A 23512-nucleotide genomic window follows, 5' to 3' on the forward strand; every position below is an offset into this window, starting at 1 on the left:
CTAATTTTAGCATCCCATTTGAGATTAAGGCCGATGCTTCGAGCAAGGAGATAGGGTTGTATTGATGCAAAAAGGTCAATCCATAGCCTATTTTAGTCAAAAGCTATTGGAGAGGCACTAGCTGAGCTCCATTTATGGGAGAGAACTCATGGCTATCGTGCTAGCAATTAAGAAGTGCTCAAGTGGCAACCCTACCTGTCAAGCCAATCGTTTGTGATGAGAACAGATCAGAGAGCACTCAAATATCTCCTAGAGCGGTGAGTCATTGCCCTCGACTAGAAGAAGTGGTCACCAAGTTGATGGGGTACAAGTTCCAAATACAATACAAGCCAGGGAAAGAGAATAGAGTGGCTAACGCATTATCTCGTTGAGATTTTGAGGTGGAGTTTAAGGCCATTTCTATGTGGCAATATGATGGTATTGAGGAGCTAGCATTTGAAATTCATAAAGACCCACAACTCAAGAAGCCGGTGCAGAACATCATTAAAGGGGACTCTATTCCAAGTGGATACAGTGTAAAAAATGGAGTCCTTTATCATGAAGGGCGAATAGTGCTACCAAGATTTTCAGAGAAGACCAAGGGATTGATTAAGGAGTTCTATGACTCCTTTATAGGAGGGCACTTAGGATACTTAAGAACATATAAGCGTTTATTAGTTGTGGCCTACTAGGAAGGAATGAAAAAAGACATTCAAGAGTATATGGTACAATGTGACATATGTCAAAGGAATAAGTATGAAGCTTTGAGCCTTACCGGGCTATTACAACCCTTACTAATACCCTGTGCGTCTTGGGAGGATGTGAGCGTGGACTTCAAAGGAGGGATGCCCAAGAGTAATCATTTTGACACTATTAGTTGTGGTTGACAGATTAATCAAATATAGTCATTTCATTTGTCTTTCTCACCCCTATAGTGCCAAGGATGTGACAGAGACATTTGTGAGGGAGGTAATCAAGTTCCATGGGTTCCCAACCTCTATTGTAACTGATAGAGATTGAGTCTTCGCTAGCCATTTTTGGAAAGAGTTATTCAGTATGGCAGGGACAACTTTGAAATATAGTTCATCCTACCACCCTAAAACTAATGGCCGAATTGGAGTGGTCAATAGGACCCTTAAGACTTATTTGAGATGTTTTGCTGGAAACACACCTAAGAAATGGGCCAAACTGAAGTGGTCAACAAGACCTTTGAGACTTATCTGAGATGTTTCGCCAGAAACACGCCTAAGAAATGGGCCAGAATCATACCTTAGGCTGAATTTTGGTACAATACGACTTATACAATGCTATTGGGACCCACCAACACTGCTGAAATGGAAGGATCAACCCTTAAGGGTGCCAGATGTAGACGAACAAATTCAAGAGCAAAACCTGATCTTAGGAGAACTCAAGAACCAGCTTGAAAAGGCCCAAAACCAAATGAGGAACCAGGCAGACCAACATCATAGGGAGCTGCAATTCGAAGTAGGGGATGTTGTATACTTTAAGTTGAAGCCCTACAAGTACAGGTCACTTGCAAGAAAACGAAACGAAAAACTTTCCCTGAGATACTATGGCCCATTTACTATTATTGAAAAGATAGGGAAGGTTGCATAACGGCTGGCATTGCTAGATACAGCCAAGATCCACAATGTTTTTCATGTTTCTCAGCTGAAATGGGCCCTTAAAACCACAGCACAGGGTCAACCCTTACCCAAAGGTTTGACCGAGGCATTGGAACTCAAAGTGCAGCCTTAGAAGCTCATGGCAGTTCGAGCATTCAAGGGGAAAAAACTGCAGCTCTTGATCAAATGGAAGGATTTACCAAAATGTGAGAACACTTGGGAGGAAGAAGACACCATTCGTTCCCAGTACCCTCAATTCCACCTCAAGGACAAGGAAATTCTTGCAGACAGGGGAAATGATAGGCTTTCTGCACTTTGGGGCCGTGTTTATGAGAGGAGACACAAAGGGAAACAGGCCCAAAGCAGTGAGCAAAGTCCAGAGGGTCCAGAAGGGCAAAACAGTCAGGGTACTAAACTGTAGAGTGTTCTGACATGGTCAGGTTAGTGGGTGAGCGTTATTTAGGCGGGAGGAAAGGCATTAGGAGGTAGGCAATTAGAATCATCTTTGGGGAGAGGGTCTGGTCTCTTGAAAACCAGGTGGAATAAGGTTATTTTCCATCGTGAGGTTTTATTTCATAGTTGCTGAAGTAGCTGGCATAGCCATTAGTGATTGTATTCTCTACATTTTCCCTACGGTAATAGAGGATACCAGTTGCATTTCCATTTAAATTGTGTTGAACATCTGCAGGTCCTATCAGACCCAAATCACCAGAATCAGAAATTGAAATAACAAAGATCAACTTCACCCATCTCTCACCTAAAATCACAAGTTTTTAACTGTAAAATCTGCAATATTACATTAATAATAGGACGGTTAAAACTCCACAGCAACAAAGAAAATAAAGTCCTCTGAAGGCCTTATAACCAAATATTGTTGAACTGCATATATTTTCCACTTTTGTGGTGTTGAAACAGTCTCAATTCAAATGGCCAAAAAGTAAATAGCCTTTAAGCGACATTTTTTCAGCAAATTGATCAACACTGACAAACAACCAAATATGATTATCATATTGTGATCCTAAAAAAAGCACATTTTATCAGTACAAAAATAATCTGGCAAATAGATTGCACTTCTGCTGATAAGAAAACAACATGGGAAGGTACAGAATCTAAGGAAACAGGTATCATACTGGGACATGTAGGATTTCACAAAGCTTAGCTATTTCTGACTTCAGAGAAAGATGTAAGCTCCTCTGCTCATTACGTGACTTCCTTGCTTTCAAGAATTCAACATCATTGCCTTGAGGTCTTTCTGAAATTCAAATTTAAACAGAGCAAGAATAATCGACATGCAGTGTATCATTAAAGCAAGCAGTTTCATTTTTGGGCCAAAAACTAAAGCAGGCAGTTGAATGAGAAATGAATTTAGAAACATTACCCATTGGTTCTCCAGAATTTCCTGCAAAAGTATGTGATGTATCAGAAATTACTATGAGAAACCACAAAGGTTGCAAGAATTCCAACAATCTCTCAACTCAATTAAACTACAATGTTGAAAACAAGATGGACTTATTAAAAGCAGAAATCACTAACCTTCCTTGTTTCTGGCAGATAATTGTTCACCTTCATGTTTTGAATAAGGCTGATCAGCATTATTTATCAGTTTTGAACGCTTTTTCACTACCTCTTCATTCTCAAGGTCAGGTCTATTTCCTGAATCAAAATGCTGAACCCTTTTTCGGCTCCTTTGAGATGAACCACATGAGTATTTCCACCGTGGATTTTTTCCCTCCAAAACTTTTGTCCAAAACAAGTGGCATGGCTCTAAATCCAGTGATTTAAATTTCCACTCACCAAGCAAAGAAAAATTTGGGTGGTATTTTACTCCATTTTGCTTGACTTTCAATAAAAAGGAGCAGTCCCTTGCATCATTATCTTCACCATTTTGCTTAAGTACGAATGAAAATTCATGTAGAGCATGTTTTAAAGATAATTGTCCAGATAAGGAATCCACACTTAAGAAATCAGTTTTACCATCATGAAAAGCTTTTAAATCATCAAATAAAGACGATGCCCCCCACATCAATAGTGTGTGACTGGTACTCCAACTTATGTCAAATTTGGTATCAAGTGGTCTATCCTGCTTAGCAAGGACTAGGGCTCTTTCTTCAACAGTGAAAGATGAATATAACCGAAATATTTTAATCTGTTCCAACTGTGAATCAAGTGTTATTTTCTGAAGGGATCTTATATCATTCAATGGGTTCCAATCACTATCAAATATGATAATGGTATCAACTGATGACAATTTGATGCTTTGATGGCAAGCATTGGCCTCCAATAAAAATACAAATCTCCCGTGGTCCTTGTTGTTAAACATTTTCAGAGCACTTTGCTTCTTAGAATTCAAAACACCTTTGTCAATTCTTTCATAAGAATCTGGACCAAATCTTTGACGTATTAAGTCATCCAAAATATCTCCAATTGAAACCTTCCCAGAACCACCTAAAAACTGAAGATCAAAGTTTTCAATAAAAGTGCGAATATAACTCACTAAATTATTACAAGAGATGCGTTGATCATTGTACTCATGCACCTGATCAACCGCACACAAGTATATAATGGAGGGGAAACAAGAGAGAGCAACTAAAACAGAGCAAGTAAGAAGAAGAAATAGACAACTCAGATATAGACCATCAGTTTAATGCTTTGGATTCTGATCATTGGCTTGATAAACGTGCTAAAGATAAAGACAGATCAGAGAAAAAAGATAGGCCAAGAAACCTTCGTTTCTAGGCCAACCCAACATGCAAGCTGTAAAATTGTAGACTACTCCCTTCATGCCAAGTTTCTCTTTCTGAGCAACTGCCTAAGTATGGCGTTATTGATTCCTTGACATACTGGAAAATCATGATCAGATCAAGTGGGATTATATTTTTTTTTAATTATTTAAACTAAATTGGAAGTGGAATATTTAAACTAGAATTCAATTAACAGAACCCCTCATATATGACGTCTTGGGATCACCATTAAAGAATGCAATCTTAACATCCATATGATGAAACTCTAAATATATAGAATGCCAAAGCATTGAAAACAACTAAACAAGCAAAAGTTTTAGAAAAATTTAACAACAGGATATTCCACAAGATGTGTACCTGGAAAAGAATAAGCACCCTCAAACCTTGTTTTTTCAATTCCATGAGCATGGAATCAAGAAGTTGCAGCTTCGCACTTGCTTTTATTCCAACATCCAGGATCTCAGCTGGTGGAAGATCTTTGATAAGTAAACTTTGTAGGGATTCATCAACAAGGTAGGGGTGATTACAACACTGTCATGAGATACCACAGCCAAAAAATGAAAACATGAAAATTTGCAACCATCAAATAGCTAGTAGCACTCACATATAGTCAACTATTGTTCAGACAAACAGAACATAGAAGTCAATTAAGTGTAAGTGATTAGCAAATCAAATGAAAGCATAAAATCACATAAATGAGAAGATTCTGAACCTAACTTTTGAACACACACATGAAAAGGAATGCTAAATCAGATCCAACACGCACACATCAAAAGAATTAAACCGAAGATATTAAAAATACATCTGATTGGTCCTCGTTAATGGATCAAGACTAACTCCCACGGGTGTGTGAGGTGTGTGTACATGCGCAAGGCAGGGGAGACTGTTGGATATATATTGTGAAGTGACGATTCAATGAAAGTTTAAGACAGTAAGTTGTTTTGTTAGGGAGGGTACCTAGTCTCTTGAATACCAAGATGGTGGTGGACAAAGGCTTCTTTCTTCGTCATCATCTTTTCTGCTTTTTTTGTGTGTTTTGTTGTTAGTGAACTTTGTGTGTCTGTGCATGTTCCTTTCATTTCCCTTGGCTTATTTCCATTGTGTGTAATCTTATTTCTGCCGTAATTTCTCTTTCTTCCTACGTAAGAGGAGAGCAGTTTAAATATTAATATAATGAGTGTTTGCTTAGACTATTCCCCAGATTGCAGTAAATTTGCTGCTTTGGTTCCATCATTTCAGCTATCGGTTCCCCAGCTTAAAAACAAGTTTTCCAACAATATCAAAGACAACCACAATTTAATTTTATTACTTCTCAAAGATGAATTGATCATGGACCCAGTTTTTCTATCTATATACAAGGCTTCATGTTAAAAATCTTCCGCTCAAGATTAGGAAGGGATTATTAACAATTGATTATAACTAGCTAAGAGTAATGAACATAAAGTACGTTTCACAGACATGTCGAGATAGCATGGGCAACAGGTTCCCAGCAAGAAATTCTCACAATTAAGATGTGCAATACAGGCATTGAAGGATAAGATGTCAAAATATTAAATCAAACGTTAACACCTTTGGTCTATTGCCAATCAAGCAAGTGATGCGACTAATGCCGATTTCAACCTTACCTTCCGGGTAGTAACAAGAATATCATGAAGCGCCCCAACAACATGAGATTTCGATTGAGAACGGAGTATTGAAGAGTTTGAAAGTAAAGCAGCACAATACTGCTCAAGTTGCACATTGGATATATTTACAGGAATCCAATACTCAACAAACCTAAAGGAGTCTGATTTGCATCTATATGCAACAAAACTTGATAGTTTATCCTTCAGTTGACCAATATCACTGGAATTGGAGATTAAATCATCATTCTTTTCATTGTAATTCCGATGATGAAGAAGTGCCAGGATATCGTGATATTCTACAACACTATCCTGCAAAACCGAATAAGTTGATGTTTGGCAACATAACAATTTGAGATAATTAAAAAAAAGTGAAACCTCGGCATGGAAAGAAACAAACCTTTAGTTGGCCACTAAGAAGAAGAATCCACAAATCTGTCTTTAACATTTTAATTTGTTTCGAATAAGATGAGATCTTTGAGCACTGGCACTCATCAACTAAGATTGCTTCAAATTCTATGCCTTCTAAAACCTCTAGATCCTGCAGAACATCATCAACCAAATTAACAAACGTCACATTTAAGTTTAAAATTTAACCGCATTTGTCAGCTGGATATGAAAAATAAATAACATGACAGGAAAAAAAGTCCAAATGAATCACAACTCATCTATAACAAACTCAATCTCAAACCCACCCCCCCCCCGGGGGACAAATAAAGCACTCAACAATACCAACACCAGATTCTTGCACGCACCTCGATGATGATCTCTGGAAGTACTATAAGTACTTGGAAAAGCAAACAGCCTCCTTCCCCATAAAATTCTAGTTTCCGAATACTTCTACGAATCTCTTTGTTTCCACCGTAAATAATAACATTGAGAGATGGTGCCCAACAAGAAAACTCATCCTCCCATAAATGGAGAGCAGCTGAGGTTGAGATAATGAGAAAAGGTTGACAAGTATTAGAGTCCAAAGATAAGATAAATGCAACCACTTTCACCATTCTGTCCTGCAAAATTCATCATTATAATAGACATAAGTTTTCTAGAAGCATAATTTCCAAAACATAACCTCAAATGTCTCCCCAATTGAGACGCTAAATTAAAATATATAACTTGTAACAGCCAAAAGTATATTCATTCAATAGCATGAAGGCAAAAGATAATAATATATTCAAGCTCACATGGTCATCAAATATAACAGCATTCTGACCCTTATGCCAATGCTCACGTAGCTTGTTAACTGCATCCAAATTGTTTACACCAAATCCAGGCGGAAATCCACCAGGTGTCTGAGATAATTTGCTAAAAGAACTTATGCGGTCTAGTTTCTGCAGATAATTGACATTAGACCAAGAACATTCAGGAATGAGGACGAGATATGAATATAACCTTCACAAGAGATCCAAGGCTTTTTCTTAAAAAAGAAAGTTGGCTAAAATAGGGTTCAAATACAAGGATAATATTTCGTGTTCAAGGGTCACAATATTAACTACATAACTTTAATGTTTCTGATCAACCTATTGTGTTAAATCTAGTCCATGTAATGCTAATGAGCTCCACTCTCTTGTCTACTTATAGTGACATATTGGCACACAATCCTAGTCCCAGAGACAGTCTATTCAAATAATTTTTACTGGACAATTCAAGAATAGGTTTTTTTCCATTAATCTGAATAAACAATCCAGGTAGCTACAGGTCAGCCCTCAGCTACTGCAATTATAGGCAAAAATATGGTAAAGTAAAATTATAAAAAAAAAAGGAAATAAAATGGTAAATAACAGAAGTCCTAAGCAAGAAAATTAATTAATAATAGGTCCCCTTGAAGAACCTGTGCAAGCAAAAAACAGAATAAGTCATAAATTTCTTAGTTTTACTCGCAAATATTAGAGGAGGAATTGAGTAGCCATTCATGCTCCTTTGATCTTACTTAGACAATTCATTGAGTATAGGGAAATCTGCTAGTGACATTAATATCTTTCTTTATATTAGAAGTTTAGAACATTGGAACATGGTAGTAATGGCTCTTGCTCTCCAACTAGTCGAGAGTCTAATAACCTCTCCCAGCCATCAGACTCAGTAGTGTCCTAACAATCAAACTTTTCACCTCCCACAAAGGAGGTTCAATCCTCAAAACTGTTAGCTAGTGATTGATCTATGAATGCCGGGAGGAACTTCACTGCACCAACCAGGATTTCACTGAAATTTTAGCTTTCTTGCATTGCAATTATAGCATTTAGGGCGGATAAGATCATAAGAGGTGCTTTTCAGCATAAGAGCACAGTAGCAGTCGAGCCACTTTTTACAGCCTTCTGCCCTTTACTTTGTAAATTTACAACTTATCCTCTGTCTTTTTTGCACAAGTTCTTTAAGGGGATCTATTGGCAATAACTCAATTTTATAAGACCTATAAGTAATTAATTTCCTTGCATGAAATTCAGTGTAATTTTCCCAAATAGAATCATCAAAAAAATCTGATACAAATTAAAAAAAAAAACACCAAATTTGGAAAGAATAATGACAGCAATATAAAATCAGATTTGGGAGTTAATAGGCCTGATCTTATGGACTCTCAAATAACTGCCCACATTTACCAATTTAATTAGTTTTTAAAAAAACCATCCCCATATCTTCCCCATTATATAAGCAATAGAAATGTCTAATCTCATAATCAAAACCACCTTATCTGCTTTGGATGATAAAGGAACTCTCTTTGCCCTCTGATGACGATCTTCATAGTCTTTAATTAGCCTCTGACCTTCAAGTGAACGAAGAAACGGAGCATTGTCCAGCTCCCATGATGCATCTTCATAACCAAGACCATGCCATTTAACAAGCCATTCATAATGACATTGAGAATTGCCAACAGCTTGGCCACTCCTGGGATGACCATCATTGGCAAAGATTAATGCTCTCTTCTGAAGCAAGCGATGAGGTATGCTCCATTCTAGCTTCCACTTTAGGGCCTGAAGTAATGAAACTCTCAGCAATTTACACAAATTCAAACATGACAACCATAAAGCTTATTTTACTGGTTTACCTAACATGAACTGCAAAATAAGAGCTAAGAAATTTAAGACCTGATCTTTCTGATTAAATTTCTCAAGCAACAACGGAGGAGCTTCAAGAAGTAACTGACTTTCTGAGACCCAACGGTTGTGAACATGAGCAAGGCCTTTATACTTCACGAGAAAATGTTTCTCAGTTGTCAATCCTGGAACAAAAACCACACAACAGACAATTAATGTTAGACAACGTATAATGCAGCACAAACATGCAGCATGTAGGGACAACAAACAGAAAAGCTCTAATATATTAAGAAAATATGGGAAAATCCAAGAGGAATTGAGAATAGTTCAAACAAATGAGATTTTGCATTATACACTACCCTCAGCATGAGACACCTTGACTTCTCTGGTATCCCAAATTGATTCTACTCCCTCAGACACAGAATATACACCAAACTCTATCTTCTTCTTCAAGCAGAGGTTACAATGCCAAACTCCAAGGGGAGCATCCACCATGGGAGGTTCAAGACAAGAAAAATGGTAGCATCCATCACATTCTTTTCCATCGCAAAATCTGTTAAATTAAGTGGACATATTATGAAGATATAGGCTTTGATGGAGTGACGCTCACTTGTCAAAGTAATAAAGAATGAGAAATGTATAATCATGGATAAATGCAGAAATTTATGAAAGAATGTGAATAAGATATTGAGAAGGGTATATTTTACAGATAAACAGGTATAGATTTTGGATTATATTTGATTATATTTATTAACATTTTATACCTATTTAACTAATTTTTATATATTTTCATCTTATTACTTAATAATAAGAGAAGGAAGAATTTTTACTACAAAATCTACACATATCTTCTTGTTTTTATATCATGCAAGAAAAAAGAATAAATCAATTGAAGAAAATATAGAAAGCTGGCTAAAATTTAATATCTAAATTTAATTTAAATTAGATATTCAAGAATAAGATATCAACTAATCAAATAAGATGAGGCGTGATCTATTCGGATTCTGAACCCAAAGATGAAGAATTAATTATAAATAAACCTCCCAAAAGCCTCTCAAATCATCCAATCTCATATCTAAAGGTTGGGAAGCATATTACAGGTTCCAGAGGAGTTCTTCCAAGCTAGGAGAGTTTCGTTCTTGTTCTTCTTCGTTAAATTCTATTTATGTTTTTATCTGGGATTGTAATTTTAACTCTATGAATTCTTTTTGAACTCCCAATTAGGGTACAGAGTAGCCTAGTTGGAATACGTTTTTGATCTTTTATTTGGTTTTATTTATTTTTCCCATTGAACTTAATTTCTTGTCTATGAGAATTTTTGTTTATACTTATATCTATTTATGGGTTATTTGAAGAACTGAGAGGTAAAGAGTTAGCCTAAACCTAAAGAGATAAACATAGATAACTAAATTAGAGATAATTTAGAATCCATGGTGGCTTAGAATGTAGCTTTATAGTTTATTTAAAGCCTCAATAGGATTAGTGAAAGCCAATTCAATCTTAAATAAATACACCTTATCATACTGAGAAGTAATTAGGCTACCTTAGTAACGATTGTCACTATAAATAAAGGGAAAATAATTAACTAAATTAGAGTAAATCATCTCAGTAGATAATTCCTGATCCCTGGTGATTGTCTAATTGGTTGGTTCATTGCTTGTTATCATTTTTATTTGCATTATTAGTTATTAAATCCTTTTCAAAACTTTTATTTGTTTCTTTAAATAACAACAGTTATCTCTAGTCTCCTCTGGGTACGATCCAAATATTCTGGATTTTAACTACATCGAACCCGTACACTTGCAGGACCAACAAACATCATGATAGAAAATATGGCAAATATTACTTTAGGAGGAAATAATTTATTATTTCTTATTGCCTTTCATTACTTTATTGGTTTTGTTGTTTTTCATTTAACTTTTGTAAGTTTCCTTATTGTGAAGGAAACCAAGCAGCAAGTGGATTCTTATTTTATTAACTTTTGTAAGTTTCCTTCTTGTGAAGGAAACTAGGCAGCAAGTGGATGTTTCCTTGTTAGGAAGGAAACCTCATATGCTTATAAATAGCATGACTTGTATTGAGGAAGGGGAATGAATGTTTGAAGCATTATGATTTTCTGAAAGCTCCCTCTCTCTCTTTAGTTCTGCATCTCTCTTCTGTTCTTCCTCTCATATTTCAGTCACTTTTCTCTCTTTTCACCTTCTCTGTTTTCACTTCCCCTCCACCTTCCACTCTCTGTTTCTGTTTTTTCTCCCTTATGCTATTCTGTTCAAATCAGTGTGAGCGTGAGTGTTTGTGTTTTACATCAACTTGGTACCAGAGCCTGGTTCTGAACGTTCCTAGGCTGTTTCCGCGGCCAGAGATCGAAGGAAAACTCTCAGGGGAGCTCAGCATACTCTGTTCACGCTGCCAGCAACCAGAATCACATTTCCCGACATCAGATCCAAAAACGGACGCTACCATCGTGCTCAGAAGGGAAAATCCGGTCAGAACCAGAAAAACCACCTCCGCCCGAAGCTACACGCGCCGTCACGCACCGGTGGAGCTTCTACACGTGGTCTTCACGCTCCTCACGCACCGTCCGTACAGTCGCCGCCAGAACGTGATTTCAGTGTTTTCTGTGTGTTTTCACGGATTTTGTTCGACTTTGAAGGAGCTGAGGGGCACAAGTCATCATCTAAAACTTAGTTGGGGGTAAAACTTTTTGTTTTGAGCTCCTAAAGCAACGCTGGTAAGGCTGACGACCCTCTCATTTAACTGGCTTATTTGGTTCTTAAAGGAAGGTGTTTCATTCATAGCTAGTTCTGAAATCTTTGTTGTGTGGTACTTTGGTTTCTTTGAGCATTGCAATTTTTATTTTATTTTTATTTATTTTTTTAATCATGTTTTAATATTTTGAAAATATATATATAAAAAAAAAAGGAAAAATTTACATTGATCATTATGTTGTTAATTTGTGACTTTTGATAGCAGTGTTCATATAACCTAAGACACCTACCTCACACACAATCCTACCATATACCTGTGTCCAAAAATTACCCTAGGTTGGTTGAAGTTTCTAACGGTTTTTCTGAGAGGTTTTTGAACCTTCAGAGATTTCTATGAAGACTTCACTCGAGTTGTTACCTATTTAGCATACGATCCCTGTGGAATTTTTGAATTCTAAGAGGGTTAGTGTTGTTAAAGAAGAGACTTCACCTATTTAGGTGAGGGCAACTTTGGGGCCTTTCTTCCTTAAGTTATTAAATCCACTCCAAATTTGCACTTTACCATACCATCTTTGTCATTGTATGACCATTCATGATTTATACGATAAGCAAGCTTTATTAGACCAAGAAATTACTGCCCTAAAATCTGCCATGGCTAATAACTCCCACATCACCCAAAATCATCTTGAGGAATCTGAAAAGACTCAAAGGGCATATGTGGACCAGCGGCTAGAAGAAATTAAAGAATTTATGGACAATAAATTTGAAGAGATAATGAGTGCAATTCAGTTGACATACAGACAAGATACAGGGAAAACAACTGAAGGGATACTCGAAAGACCTATCATTAGAGGAGAGTCAAGTCTTAAAAATGAACAATTCCCAGTCCGCAATCAACTTAGAGGTAATTCCCTTAGGATTGGTCATTCCTCTAGAGCTATAGGTGAAAGACACATTAGAACATTTCCTCATGAGTTTACCAATCATGATTCTAATGACATAGATGATACTTGGGATGGGCAAGGGCCTGAAGATCAACATCATAGACCATACCAGTTAGTCCATAGAAATGGTAGAGAAGGCCTTAGAAGGACACATATTGATGACATCACCAAAAAGGTTAAAGTTGAAGCTCCTGAGTTTGATGGACGATTGAATCCTAGTGCATTCCTGGATTGGTTAGCCAGCATGGAAGATTATTTTGAATGGTATGACATGAGAGAAATTCAGCGAGTTCGGTTTACGAAGATGAAGCACGTGGGATCTGCTAGGAAATACTGGCAAAATGTCCAAAGGAACATTGAGCGACAAGGTTATCCACCGATTGAGATGTGGGATGAAATGAAGGCCAAGCTGAAAGAAAAATATGTGCCGACTCATTATAAGAGTCAATTGTATGACAAATACCTTAATTTGAGGCAAATCTCCATAGCTTCCGAGTATATTTCTCAATTCGATGACCTTATGATTAGATGTGACGTGGATGAAGAGGAATGGCGCACCATTACCAAGTTTGTTAATGGTCTCAAGCCATATATACAAAAGGAGCTCAAGTTAAACTTTCCAGAGTCTCTTGAAGAAGCTTATCATAAGACTTTGGAAGTAGAGTCTCTATCACAGTACTCGTCTGCAAAGCGTATCGATCTGCAGAGCAATCAGTTTAGACAAGCACGAACTTCCAGTTTGTCTGAACGACCAACAGGAGCACTTACATCTAGGCCTAGCTCGTCTTTTACACCTACTCAAGCAATTGGGTTAAGGGGTAATACTTCTAAGCAACCTAGTGAGGCTATAGTTCCTGCTTCCCGCCATAACAATTCCTTTGTCGAGTGTTTTCGCTGTCACTCAAAGGGTCATATTGCGTCAAATTGCCCACAGCGTACTCTAGTTATTGACTCACAATATGAAGGTGAGGAAGACAATGCAAATGCTGACGTTGTCGTAGATCCAGTTGAGTGTCCTTCAGATGTCGATGAGGACATCATCATTGATGAACATGGGTGTGAGACACGTCGTGTTGGAGTTATGCGATGCATTCTATCTGTCCCTCTGCCTAGTGATTCATGGAAGCGAACAAGTATTTTCCATACTTTTGTGAAGTGTGGAGATAAAGCTTGCAAATTGGTGATTGATGGAGGGAGTTCTAGAAACGTTATTTCTAGTCAAGGAGTAGCCCGACTCAATCTCAAGACAGAACCTCACCCAGAACCTTTTCGTGTTGCATGGGTCGACAAAACTTCTTTACCAGTCACCCAACAATGTCACGTTCCTCTTCACTTAGGTGACTATAAAGAAGAGATTATTTGTGATGTTCTTCCAATGGATGTTGCTCACATTTTACTTGGTCGACCGTGGCTTTATGACCACAATGTTATCAATCATGGTCGTGAGAATACCTATACATTCAAGCATGGAGGCAAGACGATCCTGTTACGTCCTGCTAAGCCTGACAACGAAGGCAAAGGCTCAAGTAAATCAAAGGGCACAAAACCCAAAACCCACAATTTGCATCTTCTGACAGAAAAACAATTTGTACAAGAAAGCAGAGAGAGTACGATCGTGTTTATTTTGGTATCCAAGATCTCGCAACGAATTGCTACTACTTCAAAAATGCCAGAGGAAGTGCAACAGCTCTTACAACAATTTCGGGATATCACTCCCGATGAGCTTCCATCTGAATTACCACCAATGAGAGAGATCCAACATACAATTGATTTCATTCCAGGTTCACAACTCCCCAATCTACCACACTACAGGATGAACCCTAAAGATAGAGCAGAGCTTAACCGACAAGTCAGTGGATTGTTGGAAAAGGGTTATATCCAGCATAGTATGAGTCCTTGTGCAGTACCTGCTCTTTTAACCCCAAAGAAAGACGGCTCTTGGAGAATGTGTGTAGACAGCAGAGCCATCAACAAGATCACCATCAAGTATAGGTTTCCCATTCCTAGACTTGATGACATGCTTGATTTAGTGTCTGGATCTAGTTGGTTTTCAAAAATTGACCTCAGAAGTGGTTATCATCAGATCAGGATTAGGCCTGGAGATGAGTGGAAGACTGCTTTTAAAACGCAAGATGGGTTGTTTGAATGGCTTGTCATGCCTTTTGGGTTATCAAATGCACCAAGTACATTCATGAGAGTAATGACTCACCTCTTTCGCTCTTACTTGGGAAAGTTTTTGGTGGTATACTTTGATGACATACTAGTTTTTAGCAAGTCAAGAGAAGAACACTTGGGACATCTCGAGTTAATTTTTCTCACCTTGCGTCAAGAACAGTTTTATGTTAACTTGCCTAAGTGTTCATTTCTTCAAAATCAAGTCATCTTCTTAGGTTTCATAGTTTCTGAAAGGGGTTTAGCAGCTGACCCTGAGAAAGTCCAAGCCATTCAAGAATGGCCTGAGCCACAATCTCTTCATAAAGTACGGAGTTTTCATGGCCTTGCTTCTTTCTATAGACGCTTCATTAGAAACTTCAGTACCATTATGGCTCCTATCACTGATTGCTTAAAACAAGACAAGTTTCAGTGGACATCTACAGCTTCCATGGCTTTCCAAGATATTAAGAAGAAGCTTTCCCAAGCTCCAGTCTTGTCTTTACCTGATTTTACAAAGTGTTTCGAAGTTGCTTGTGATGCGTCTGGGACAGGAATCGGAGGTGTACTAAGCCAAGAAGGTCACCCTGTGGCTTTCTTCAGTGAAAAGCTCAATGATGCCAAACAAAAATACTCCACTTATGATAAAGAATTTTATGCGATTGTGAGATCCCTTGAGCATTGGAAGTACTACCTTCTTCCGCAACAATTTGTTCTATACTCTGATCATCAGGCGCTTAGGTTTATCAACTCTCAGCGGCACTTAAATGCTAAACATGCTAAATGGGTTGAGTATATTCAGGAATTCACTTTTGTGGTCAAGCATCGTTCAGGAACAGAAAATAAAGTGGCTGATGCCCTGAGCCGTCGGGTCAACTTGTTGCACACTATGAGCGTTAGTGTTGTTGGTTTTGAAAACTTGAAGGACGACTATGCTTCATGTCCAGATTTTGGGATAATATACCAAGAAGTTCGCAGTGATAATCGTCATGAGCATGTTGATTTCATCCTTAAAGACAGTCATCTCTTTCGTGGGAGCAAACTGTGCATCTCACGTACTTCTATGCGAGATTTTCTTATATGGGAGTTACACGCTGGAGGTTTAGCTGGTCATTTCGGGGTTAACAAGACAATGGCGTTAGTCGAAGATACGTTCTACTGGCCTTCACTCAAGCGTGATGTGGCTCGCATAGTGTCTCAATGTCGAAATTGTCAAACTTCTAAAGCCAGGCGATAGAATACCGGTTGGTATACTCCTTTGCCGATTCCCGAGGCACCTTGCAAAGACTTGAGTATGGATTTTGTCTTAGGATTGCCTCGCACAGCTAGAGGTCATGACTCTGTATTAGTTGTTGTGGACAGGTTTTCAAAGATGGCTCACTTTATTCCTTGTAGCAAAACTACGGATGCTTCACATCTAGCAAAGTTGTTCTTCAAGGAGATTGTACGTCTACATGGGTTACCTACCACTATCGTATCTGATAGAGATGTCAAGTTTGTTAGCTACTTTTGGAAGACCCTATGGAAACTTTTTGGTACCCAATTGAAGTTCTCTTCTGCTTTTCACCCTCAAACTGATGGGCAAACTGAAGTCACTAATCGCAATTTGGGTAATTTGCTTCGGAGTTTAGTTGGAGATGGGCCAAAGAATTGGGATTTGGTTCCACCCACTGCAGAGTTTGCATATAATAATTCAGTGAATAGATCTACAGGCATGAGTCCCTTTCAGATTGTTCAAGGTTTTAATCCTAAACAGCCTATTGACCTCCTGCCAATCCCGTTGACATTTCGCATCTCTGAATCTGCGGAATCTTTCGCCAATCGCCTTCATGAATTACATGCTGAAATTAGGCGCAAATTAGCAACGAGTAATGATCAATATAAATTATCTGCTAATACTCATCGCCGATTTCAAAGCTTCGAAATAGGTGATTATGTTATGGCTCGCATTCGTCCAGAACGTTACCCTAAACACGCTTTTAAAAAGTTGCATGCTCGAGCTTCGGGACCTTTTCGCATAACAAAGAAATTAGGACCTAATGCTTATCTTTTAGAATTACCTTCTGATATGGCCATTAGTCCAGTTTTTAATGTAGAGGATCTTATGCCTTACCGGGGAACTTTTGAGCCTCCCCCTTTGCTTTCTGATGATTTTGCAGGTACTCAGCCTTCACAAGTGCCAATTCCATCATTGCCTGCTGTCTCACCATCAGTTGATGAAATCGAGACCATTATGGATGATCAAATGGTCTTTACCTCTAAGGGGCCCATCCGTCGTTATTTGGTTCGTTGGAGAGGTCGATCTGATGAAGATGCCACCTGGATTTCAAAAGATGAATTCCAACAACTTAATCCTGCCTTGCTAGAAGCCTATCAACTCTCTACCTCTCCGGAGGAGAGTTCTTTGCAGCAGGGGGGAATTGATAGAAAATATGACAAATATTACTTTAGGAGGAAATAATTTATTATTTCTTATTGCCTTTCATTACTTTATTGGTTTTGTTGTTTTTCATTTAACTTTTGTAAGTTTCCTTATTGTGAAGGAAACCAAGCAGCAAGTGAATTCTTATTTTATTAACTTTTGTAAGTTTCCTTCTTGTGAAGGAAACTAGGCAGCAAGTGGATGTTTCCTTGTTAGGAAGGAAACCTCATATGCTTATAAATAGCATGACTTGTATTGAGGAAGGGGAATGAATGTTTGAAGCATTATGATTTTCTGAAAGCTCCCTCTCTCTCTTCAGTTTTGCATCTCTCTTCTGTTCTTCCTCTCATATTTCAGTCACTTTTCTCTCTTTTCACCTTCTCTGTTTTCACTTCCCCTCCACCTTCCACTCTCTGTTTCTGTTTTTTCTCCCTTATCCTATTCTGTTCAAATCAGTGTGAGCGTGAGTGTTTGTGTTTTACATCACATCACTATGCAAATGCTCACAGTACAATAGAAAAATAGAACATCAAATTACTGCATCAATGCCATTGTAGTTAGGTACAATACATAAGGGAACAAAAAATAGAATGTTTGATTAAAAGATTAGGGGCAAACACTAACCAACTAGCATCCAATTGTTTAGGTGTAAAATGTTACATATGTATTTCACCACAATCATATTACATTACAACTTACCTAATTCACTCAATCAATTAGAAGCTCTTCTTTTGAATCAATACTTAACTAAGCTTTACAAACATAATCCAACAATTAATATTAAACACATCTAAGCCATTGACCAAGCATATTGTGGCAAGCCTAAAATCAATAGGCACCAAAAAACTGAAAGCCATTTAATAGACAAAAATGAATGCACAAGAAAATAAAGTCACTCTATGATGCAAATTACAACAGTTATGAACTCATGGCACTTGGCACTCATAACGACAGGTAAACAAATGTGAAAAGGTTACTCACAAGAGCTGCCCACCACATTGGCAAATGAGACATATTTTTCCATCATCTGATTGGATCTCTATAGAGACATCGTTTGAAGGCGAGCAGTCAACACCTTTCTCAGAAATTTCTGCAGCAAAGGTGGCTTCAATTTCAACTCTAACCTAATGCAAATAACAATGTAAAAGAAGATTAATAACAGAAGCATAGATAAAACTAAACATCATAGAATGGGAGAGAGAAGATCTCAAATGCAAGCACAATCTCATGGAAACCATAAACAAGCACCAAACAAACAATGACGACAACATTAACAACTTTATCCCACTAAATGAGGCTGACTACATGGATGATATGACGCTATTGTGCTATGTCAAAAACCAACTCTTTTAATAAGCCATTAACAAGGAAATCTTAATCAATGACTCTCTTAAGTGTCCTTGGTCCTTCTCTATTTCTCTTCATAGGGCTAAATACCATCTATTCCTCCTCCTAATTGGCACCTCTAATGACCTCCTTTACACATGACCTAACCATCTTAAATAGTTGTTTACCTTTTTTTCTCAATAGATGCCGCGCCAGCTTGCCCTCTTATATAATTATTACACATATTATCTTTTATTGTATAGCCACGCATCCATCTCAAAATTCTCATTTTTGCTACCCTCATTTATGCTCATGTTCATCATAAGTCTTTTAGCAAGCCAATAAAACTTCCCCATAACCTCAAGGAACCTTGCGATCACAAAGAACCCCTAATCTATTTCTCCATTTCATTCACCTTCTTTGTATCTTATGCATAACATCATCAATTTCATCGTAATTTCATAAAAACAAGATTCCCATCCCAAGTTTGTTTGGTTGCTTCTTTCAATTTTTATTTCCATGCAAATCAAGATTCTAACACCTTTAGGCAAAGCCAATCCTTATCTAAACCATGTAGTGTGAGGCACTCTTAGGAATTGAGGCAGTGATCTCCAAAGTGCCCCTATAAAAATTTATGGCCATTTTTTCCCATTAATACATTTTAACATGATGCAACTCATGCAAAAAGGGGAACCATTAAGATATCTCATCTTATTAAAAGCAACTCTCTTGCTCAGGGTATTTAAGCAAGCATTTCTTCTTGTTTATTTTCTATTTATTCTTAGTAAAAATAAGTAATAATTTATAAGTAAAATATTTATATAAAATTGTTGGTGCGATTAAAGGGCTCAATGGGCCAAAACACCTTGTGCTTTTTATTCATTTATTACTCTCCTTTGTTTACACGTTACTTTTGCTTATCTTAGGAGGATTTAATCTGACTTGTTCTGCTGATTTCTAATCCCTATAATCTCAGCCAGATCCTAGTTTCCCTGTCTAAGGTTCATATCTACAAATGTTGTGATCATCCTACGGATAGAATTTCACTTTACAGCATCACAAAATTCTTAAAAAATTATTTTTTTATTAAATAGATGTTACACACTAATTTTAATAACTAGAAAATAATAATATATTTTCTAATATATTTTTATTTTAGGGGCATTATTGTCCAACTAATGAAACACCAATGTTCATTCCTTTCCAAGACATATCAAACATACTTATCTTATTCCATCAAACCTTATTCCTATTCTCATTCCCATTCCCATAAAAATATTCCACAAACCAATATAGACATAAGGGAAATGATAGAGGTGTGGAGAAAATAAGAATGATAGAAATACAAGAAAGAATTGCTCCTCAGGCTCTTGAGATGCTGGGTCTCTCCCAAAACAAGCCGAAATTCATCCTTCCCTCAGAACAATTATATTGTCCCTGTAGTCCCAAGCCACCTCTAACTAACCCCTACCACCAACCAACTAGCCACTATGTTAGTTACTAGCAAAACCAATATTGTGTCACCCTCTGCTGCCACCTCATTCTTCCCTTGCTTAATATTTCTTTTATCCTTATTCCTTCCCATATAGGATCTCTTCTCAAACCCAATATTTTCTACTCCACCATATGCATTCTCTAACATCAGTGCTTCTTAGATAAGAGCCAATATGCATGTTTACAGATATTATACTACTGAAGCTTGTAAAAAAAAAAGAAAGGTTATTTAGTGTGTGTTTGGAAACCTGTTGGTTTTGACTAAAGAAGACTAACACTGTCTTGAAAGTTGCAAAATCCTGTATCTAGCTAGAAACCAAACAAGTTGTTGGTTACCTGCTAGGGAATCAAAACGTGATCGTGACAAAAGTTCACTATTCCAGTTTCCTCCTATCAGCACTGGCAGATTTCTAGACTTCAGTTCCCTATTTGTTCAGTTTCTTTGGAGGAATGTTTCTTAACCCTATTTCAATTGTTAACCAATTTAATATCTTGAAACAGTGTTTTGTATTTCATTCACCCTTATAATCCACAAGTATACTCAATGTTAGTTTAAGTTAAGCTTGATATGCACAATGAAGCTTTTCCCTATAAGTTTTAGCTCACAGCTTATTCACAATCCTAATAAACCAAATACCAACCAAAGAACTAAACAGGAAAAAATCTTTAGACAAAATAATTATATACATATATGTATGGATGAGGAAAACAAAAATCCAACTAACCTTAATAGCAGAAAGGTTAGCTAACTCCTTGGCATCATCAGATGGTAGCATTTCATTCTTGGCAGCTTCTTTACAAACTAAATTACTTCCTTTGAAGCGTTCATCAATCTTGCCCTCAACATTGTTGCCACCACCTGGAATTAAATTACCTTTACCATTTGTCTCCTCAGGACAATCTGTAAATCAAGCAATTAAAATCAATAAACTAGTAATGTTAACAACAGCAACAATCATCAGGATATGTTAGAAAGCAGCATTCCTAAGTATTTACACTTCCACAAGAAAAAAAAAAAAGCCACCAGGGTATCTTAATGCAAGACAAGCCACATGATTATTAGCACCTTCAAATACTTTCTTTTTATAAAGTGAATATACAATGCTTTTCACACCATACCCCGTCTGAAAATTTGCATGAATAGGCAACAAATATTGCTGAGTAAAGGACGGCAAAGCTGAAAGAAGAAGAATAAATTCATTTGTTGAAAGAAATAGGTAAAATAATGACACTGTTCAACAGGCTATCTACCTATTTTTGGCTTTTTCTTTATCATGGCCCGGTAAGCACGAGCATTCATTCTCTTCCTCTTTACCTGAGAAGTTTCTCCTTCACATTCTTCATTTTCAGCTTTTTCAGCTTCAAATGTTAATTTTTTTACACTCTTGTGTTTTTTTTTCTTTTTCTGCTTTTGAGCTAACGAGTCAAAGCCCTTAGAACCTGAAGAAGCTATATCAGAGTGATTCTTAGTTCTTTTAGATCTCCTCAAAGAATTTGGCATCTTCTGTTTCTCAACCCTTTCAGACTTCCTTCTGACAGGAGGATTTAGTGGTGTACTCTTTCCAAGTCGTTCAGACTTTCGAGTACTTGAGGGACTAGGAGTCGTCTTCTTTGATGAAGTTTCTCTGATAGACCTTCTAGGACCAGTGGCATCTTTCATAGAAGAGCCTGAGTTGATTCTGCCCATCTCATTGAGACACCTTCCATTGTTATTTTCATCAGCCTTATCCCTACGATCAGAACTTGTAGAATTTGCCATATATTCAGCTGTTCATTGTGAGACCAACAGATAAAAAATTAGATTAACATGAGAAAATCAAAGTACAAATGTCAACAACATATTTAGAAACTTCATTAATATTAATTATACAGAATGGTACCATTAAAGATGGAACTACAACTATATAAACAAATGAAAACCACTCTCTGAACGAGATTTACTGAGGCACTACCATACCGGCACACAAAAGTTTCATTGTCATCTTGATCTAAATACTAATATCCTCCAAGAAAAATTAAAATTTCCCTCTAAATTTGATCTGGTAATTTAACAGAACATGTTTATTTAAGATAAACATGCAACAGAAGTAAATCAATATGTAAACCACATATACTAATCCGTCCATCTCTATGAGCAAACGTCCTTAATCCAGACATCAATGGCATACCCAAGAAGTAGACGGTGTTTCCTGTAATCCAATCTAATATCTAAGTTTAAAGATTTGTCGCCATTCCGCAGTAAATGGATCATCCATGCTACAAAAATCAAGAATGCTTCATGACTCAATTACCAGAGCATTTACAGCTAACCCCAAGAGTAAAGAACTCAAAAATAAAAAACCTTATACGCTAAGCAAGAGTCTTCAGAGAAAAGTTGAAACTTAGGACATTTCACAAAAATGAAGACGTTAGCTGACATGGAACGGCACAAATACAATGTGATCCCGATCACGGTATAAGTCACGGAAGCACAATGCAAGAGAACTTCGGCATTTTTAGGGTAAATCTTGACGATGCACTAGAAACGAACACAAACACTTGCGCTTCCCCAAGTTCCACTTAATATTTGAAACCTAACCCTAATTAATCAAAAATTGAGGTTCATGAAACATGTAGCAGTAATGTAGAATGCTGACCTGCATGTAAAATTCGAGCAATAAACAATTTTTCTCTTGTTCCACAAATATAAACAATTTGTCGCCGAAGGCAAAAAAATTATGATGTTCACTAGCAAGTTTGGCAGAAAAATCAGGAGCTAATATGCCGAGAAACCGCGGCAAATGCGATTAGGCCAATAGCAAATAACGAAACCAAAGGGATGTCACACGACACTCGACGCATGAGGTGATTTTAAGTGAATCAGTTTACGGCTTCGGAAACTATCGGCGCCGGAAGCAAGTCCATTGCACGACGGATTTGTCCTGACACTGTGTCAATTGTACTGTTCGACAATAACCAATAAATCAACGGAAAACATAATACCCTTAATTTCATCATGTTTTACTTTTAATTTTTATAATTTTTTTCACTGTAATCAATCCTTTTAGTTTTTATTATCCGAAATGTTAATCTCTCCAACTATTAATGGTGTTAAATTTATTAAGGTGTAATTAACACCATTAAATATCATGTTGAGATGTTAAATTTTATCAAGCTAGCACATGACTCGACATTTGTTTTGGATAACAAATAAAAAGAAGAAAAACAAATTAGATTGAGCCATGTGTTTCTCTCATCTAAGATAAAGGAGAACACGATTCAAAATGGCAAGTTGCAAGAGCAAACACGAATTGGGTAGTGGAGAAGATACACCAAACCAAGGCAGTGGAGATTGTCACACCGATTAAGTATGTTGCCATTGTTTAGATTTGATTTTGTCCTCTTCTACCTAGTTCTTCTATCCTCTTCTGCCTCTTTATTGAGTGCTCTTCAATCTAATTTGTTGCAGTTGGAAATGATTCGAACTATTTA

At 37.1% G+C, this 23512-nt stretch overlaps 1 protein-coding gene across 3 annotated transcripts in view; it reads right to left on the reverse strand.

Annotated features, from left to right (window-relative positions):
* LOC129313424 (uncharacterized) overlaps positions 1–22972 on the reverse strand; it is a 29944-nt gene extending 6972 nt beyond the window's left edge. For all 3 annotated transcript variants that reach the window (XR_008593939.1, XM_054956507.1, XM_054956508.1), the window contains exons 1-15: positions 22678–22972; positions 21293–21808; positions 20767–20942; positions 18203–18345; positions 9356–9549; positions 9048–9181; positions 8649–8933; positions 7152–7298; positions 6723–6977; positions 6368–6508; positions 5971–6279; positions 4703–4876; positions 3138–4056; positions 2983–3003; positions 2735–2856 (exon numbers count right to left, since the gene is read on the reverse strand). Coding sequence is in view for 2 of the 3 variants with exons in the window: in XM_054956507.1 (XP_054812482.1) it covers positions 2735–2856; positions 2983–3003; positions 3138–4056; positions 4703–4876; positions 5971–6279; positions 6368–6508; positions 6723–6977; positions 7152–7298; positions 8649–8933; positions 9048–9181; positions 9356–9549; positions 18203–18345; positions 20767–20942; positions 21293–21800 (3528 nt within the window). In the remaining variant the exon portion in view is untranslated. The remainder of the gene's footprint in view (positions 1–2734; positions 2857–2982; positions 3004–3137; positions 4057–4702; positions 4877–5970; positions 6280–6367; positions 6509–6722; positions 6978–7151; positions 7299–8648; positions 8934–9047; positions 9182–9355; positions 9550–18202; positions 18346–20766; positions 20943–21292; positions 21809–22677) is intronic.
* Positions 22973–23512: the final 540 nt, after the last annotated feature.

The sequence above is a fragment of the Prosopis cineraria genome, unplaced genomic scaffold, assembly GCF_029017545.1.
Source record: "Prosopis cineraria cultivar Desert tree isolate PC_DT_omini unplaced genomic scaffold, ASM2901754v1 PC6, whole genome shotgun sequence".
Taxonomy (NCBI): Eukaryota; Viridiplantae; Streptophyta; class Magnoliopsida; order Fabales; family Fabaceae; genus Prosopis; species Prosopis cineraria.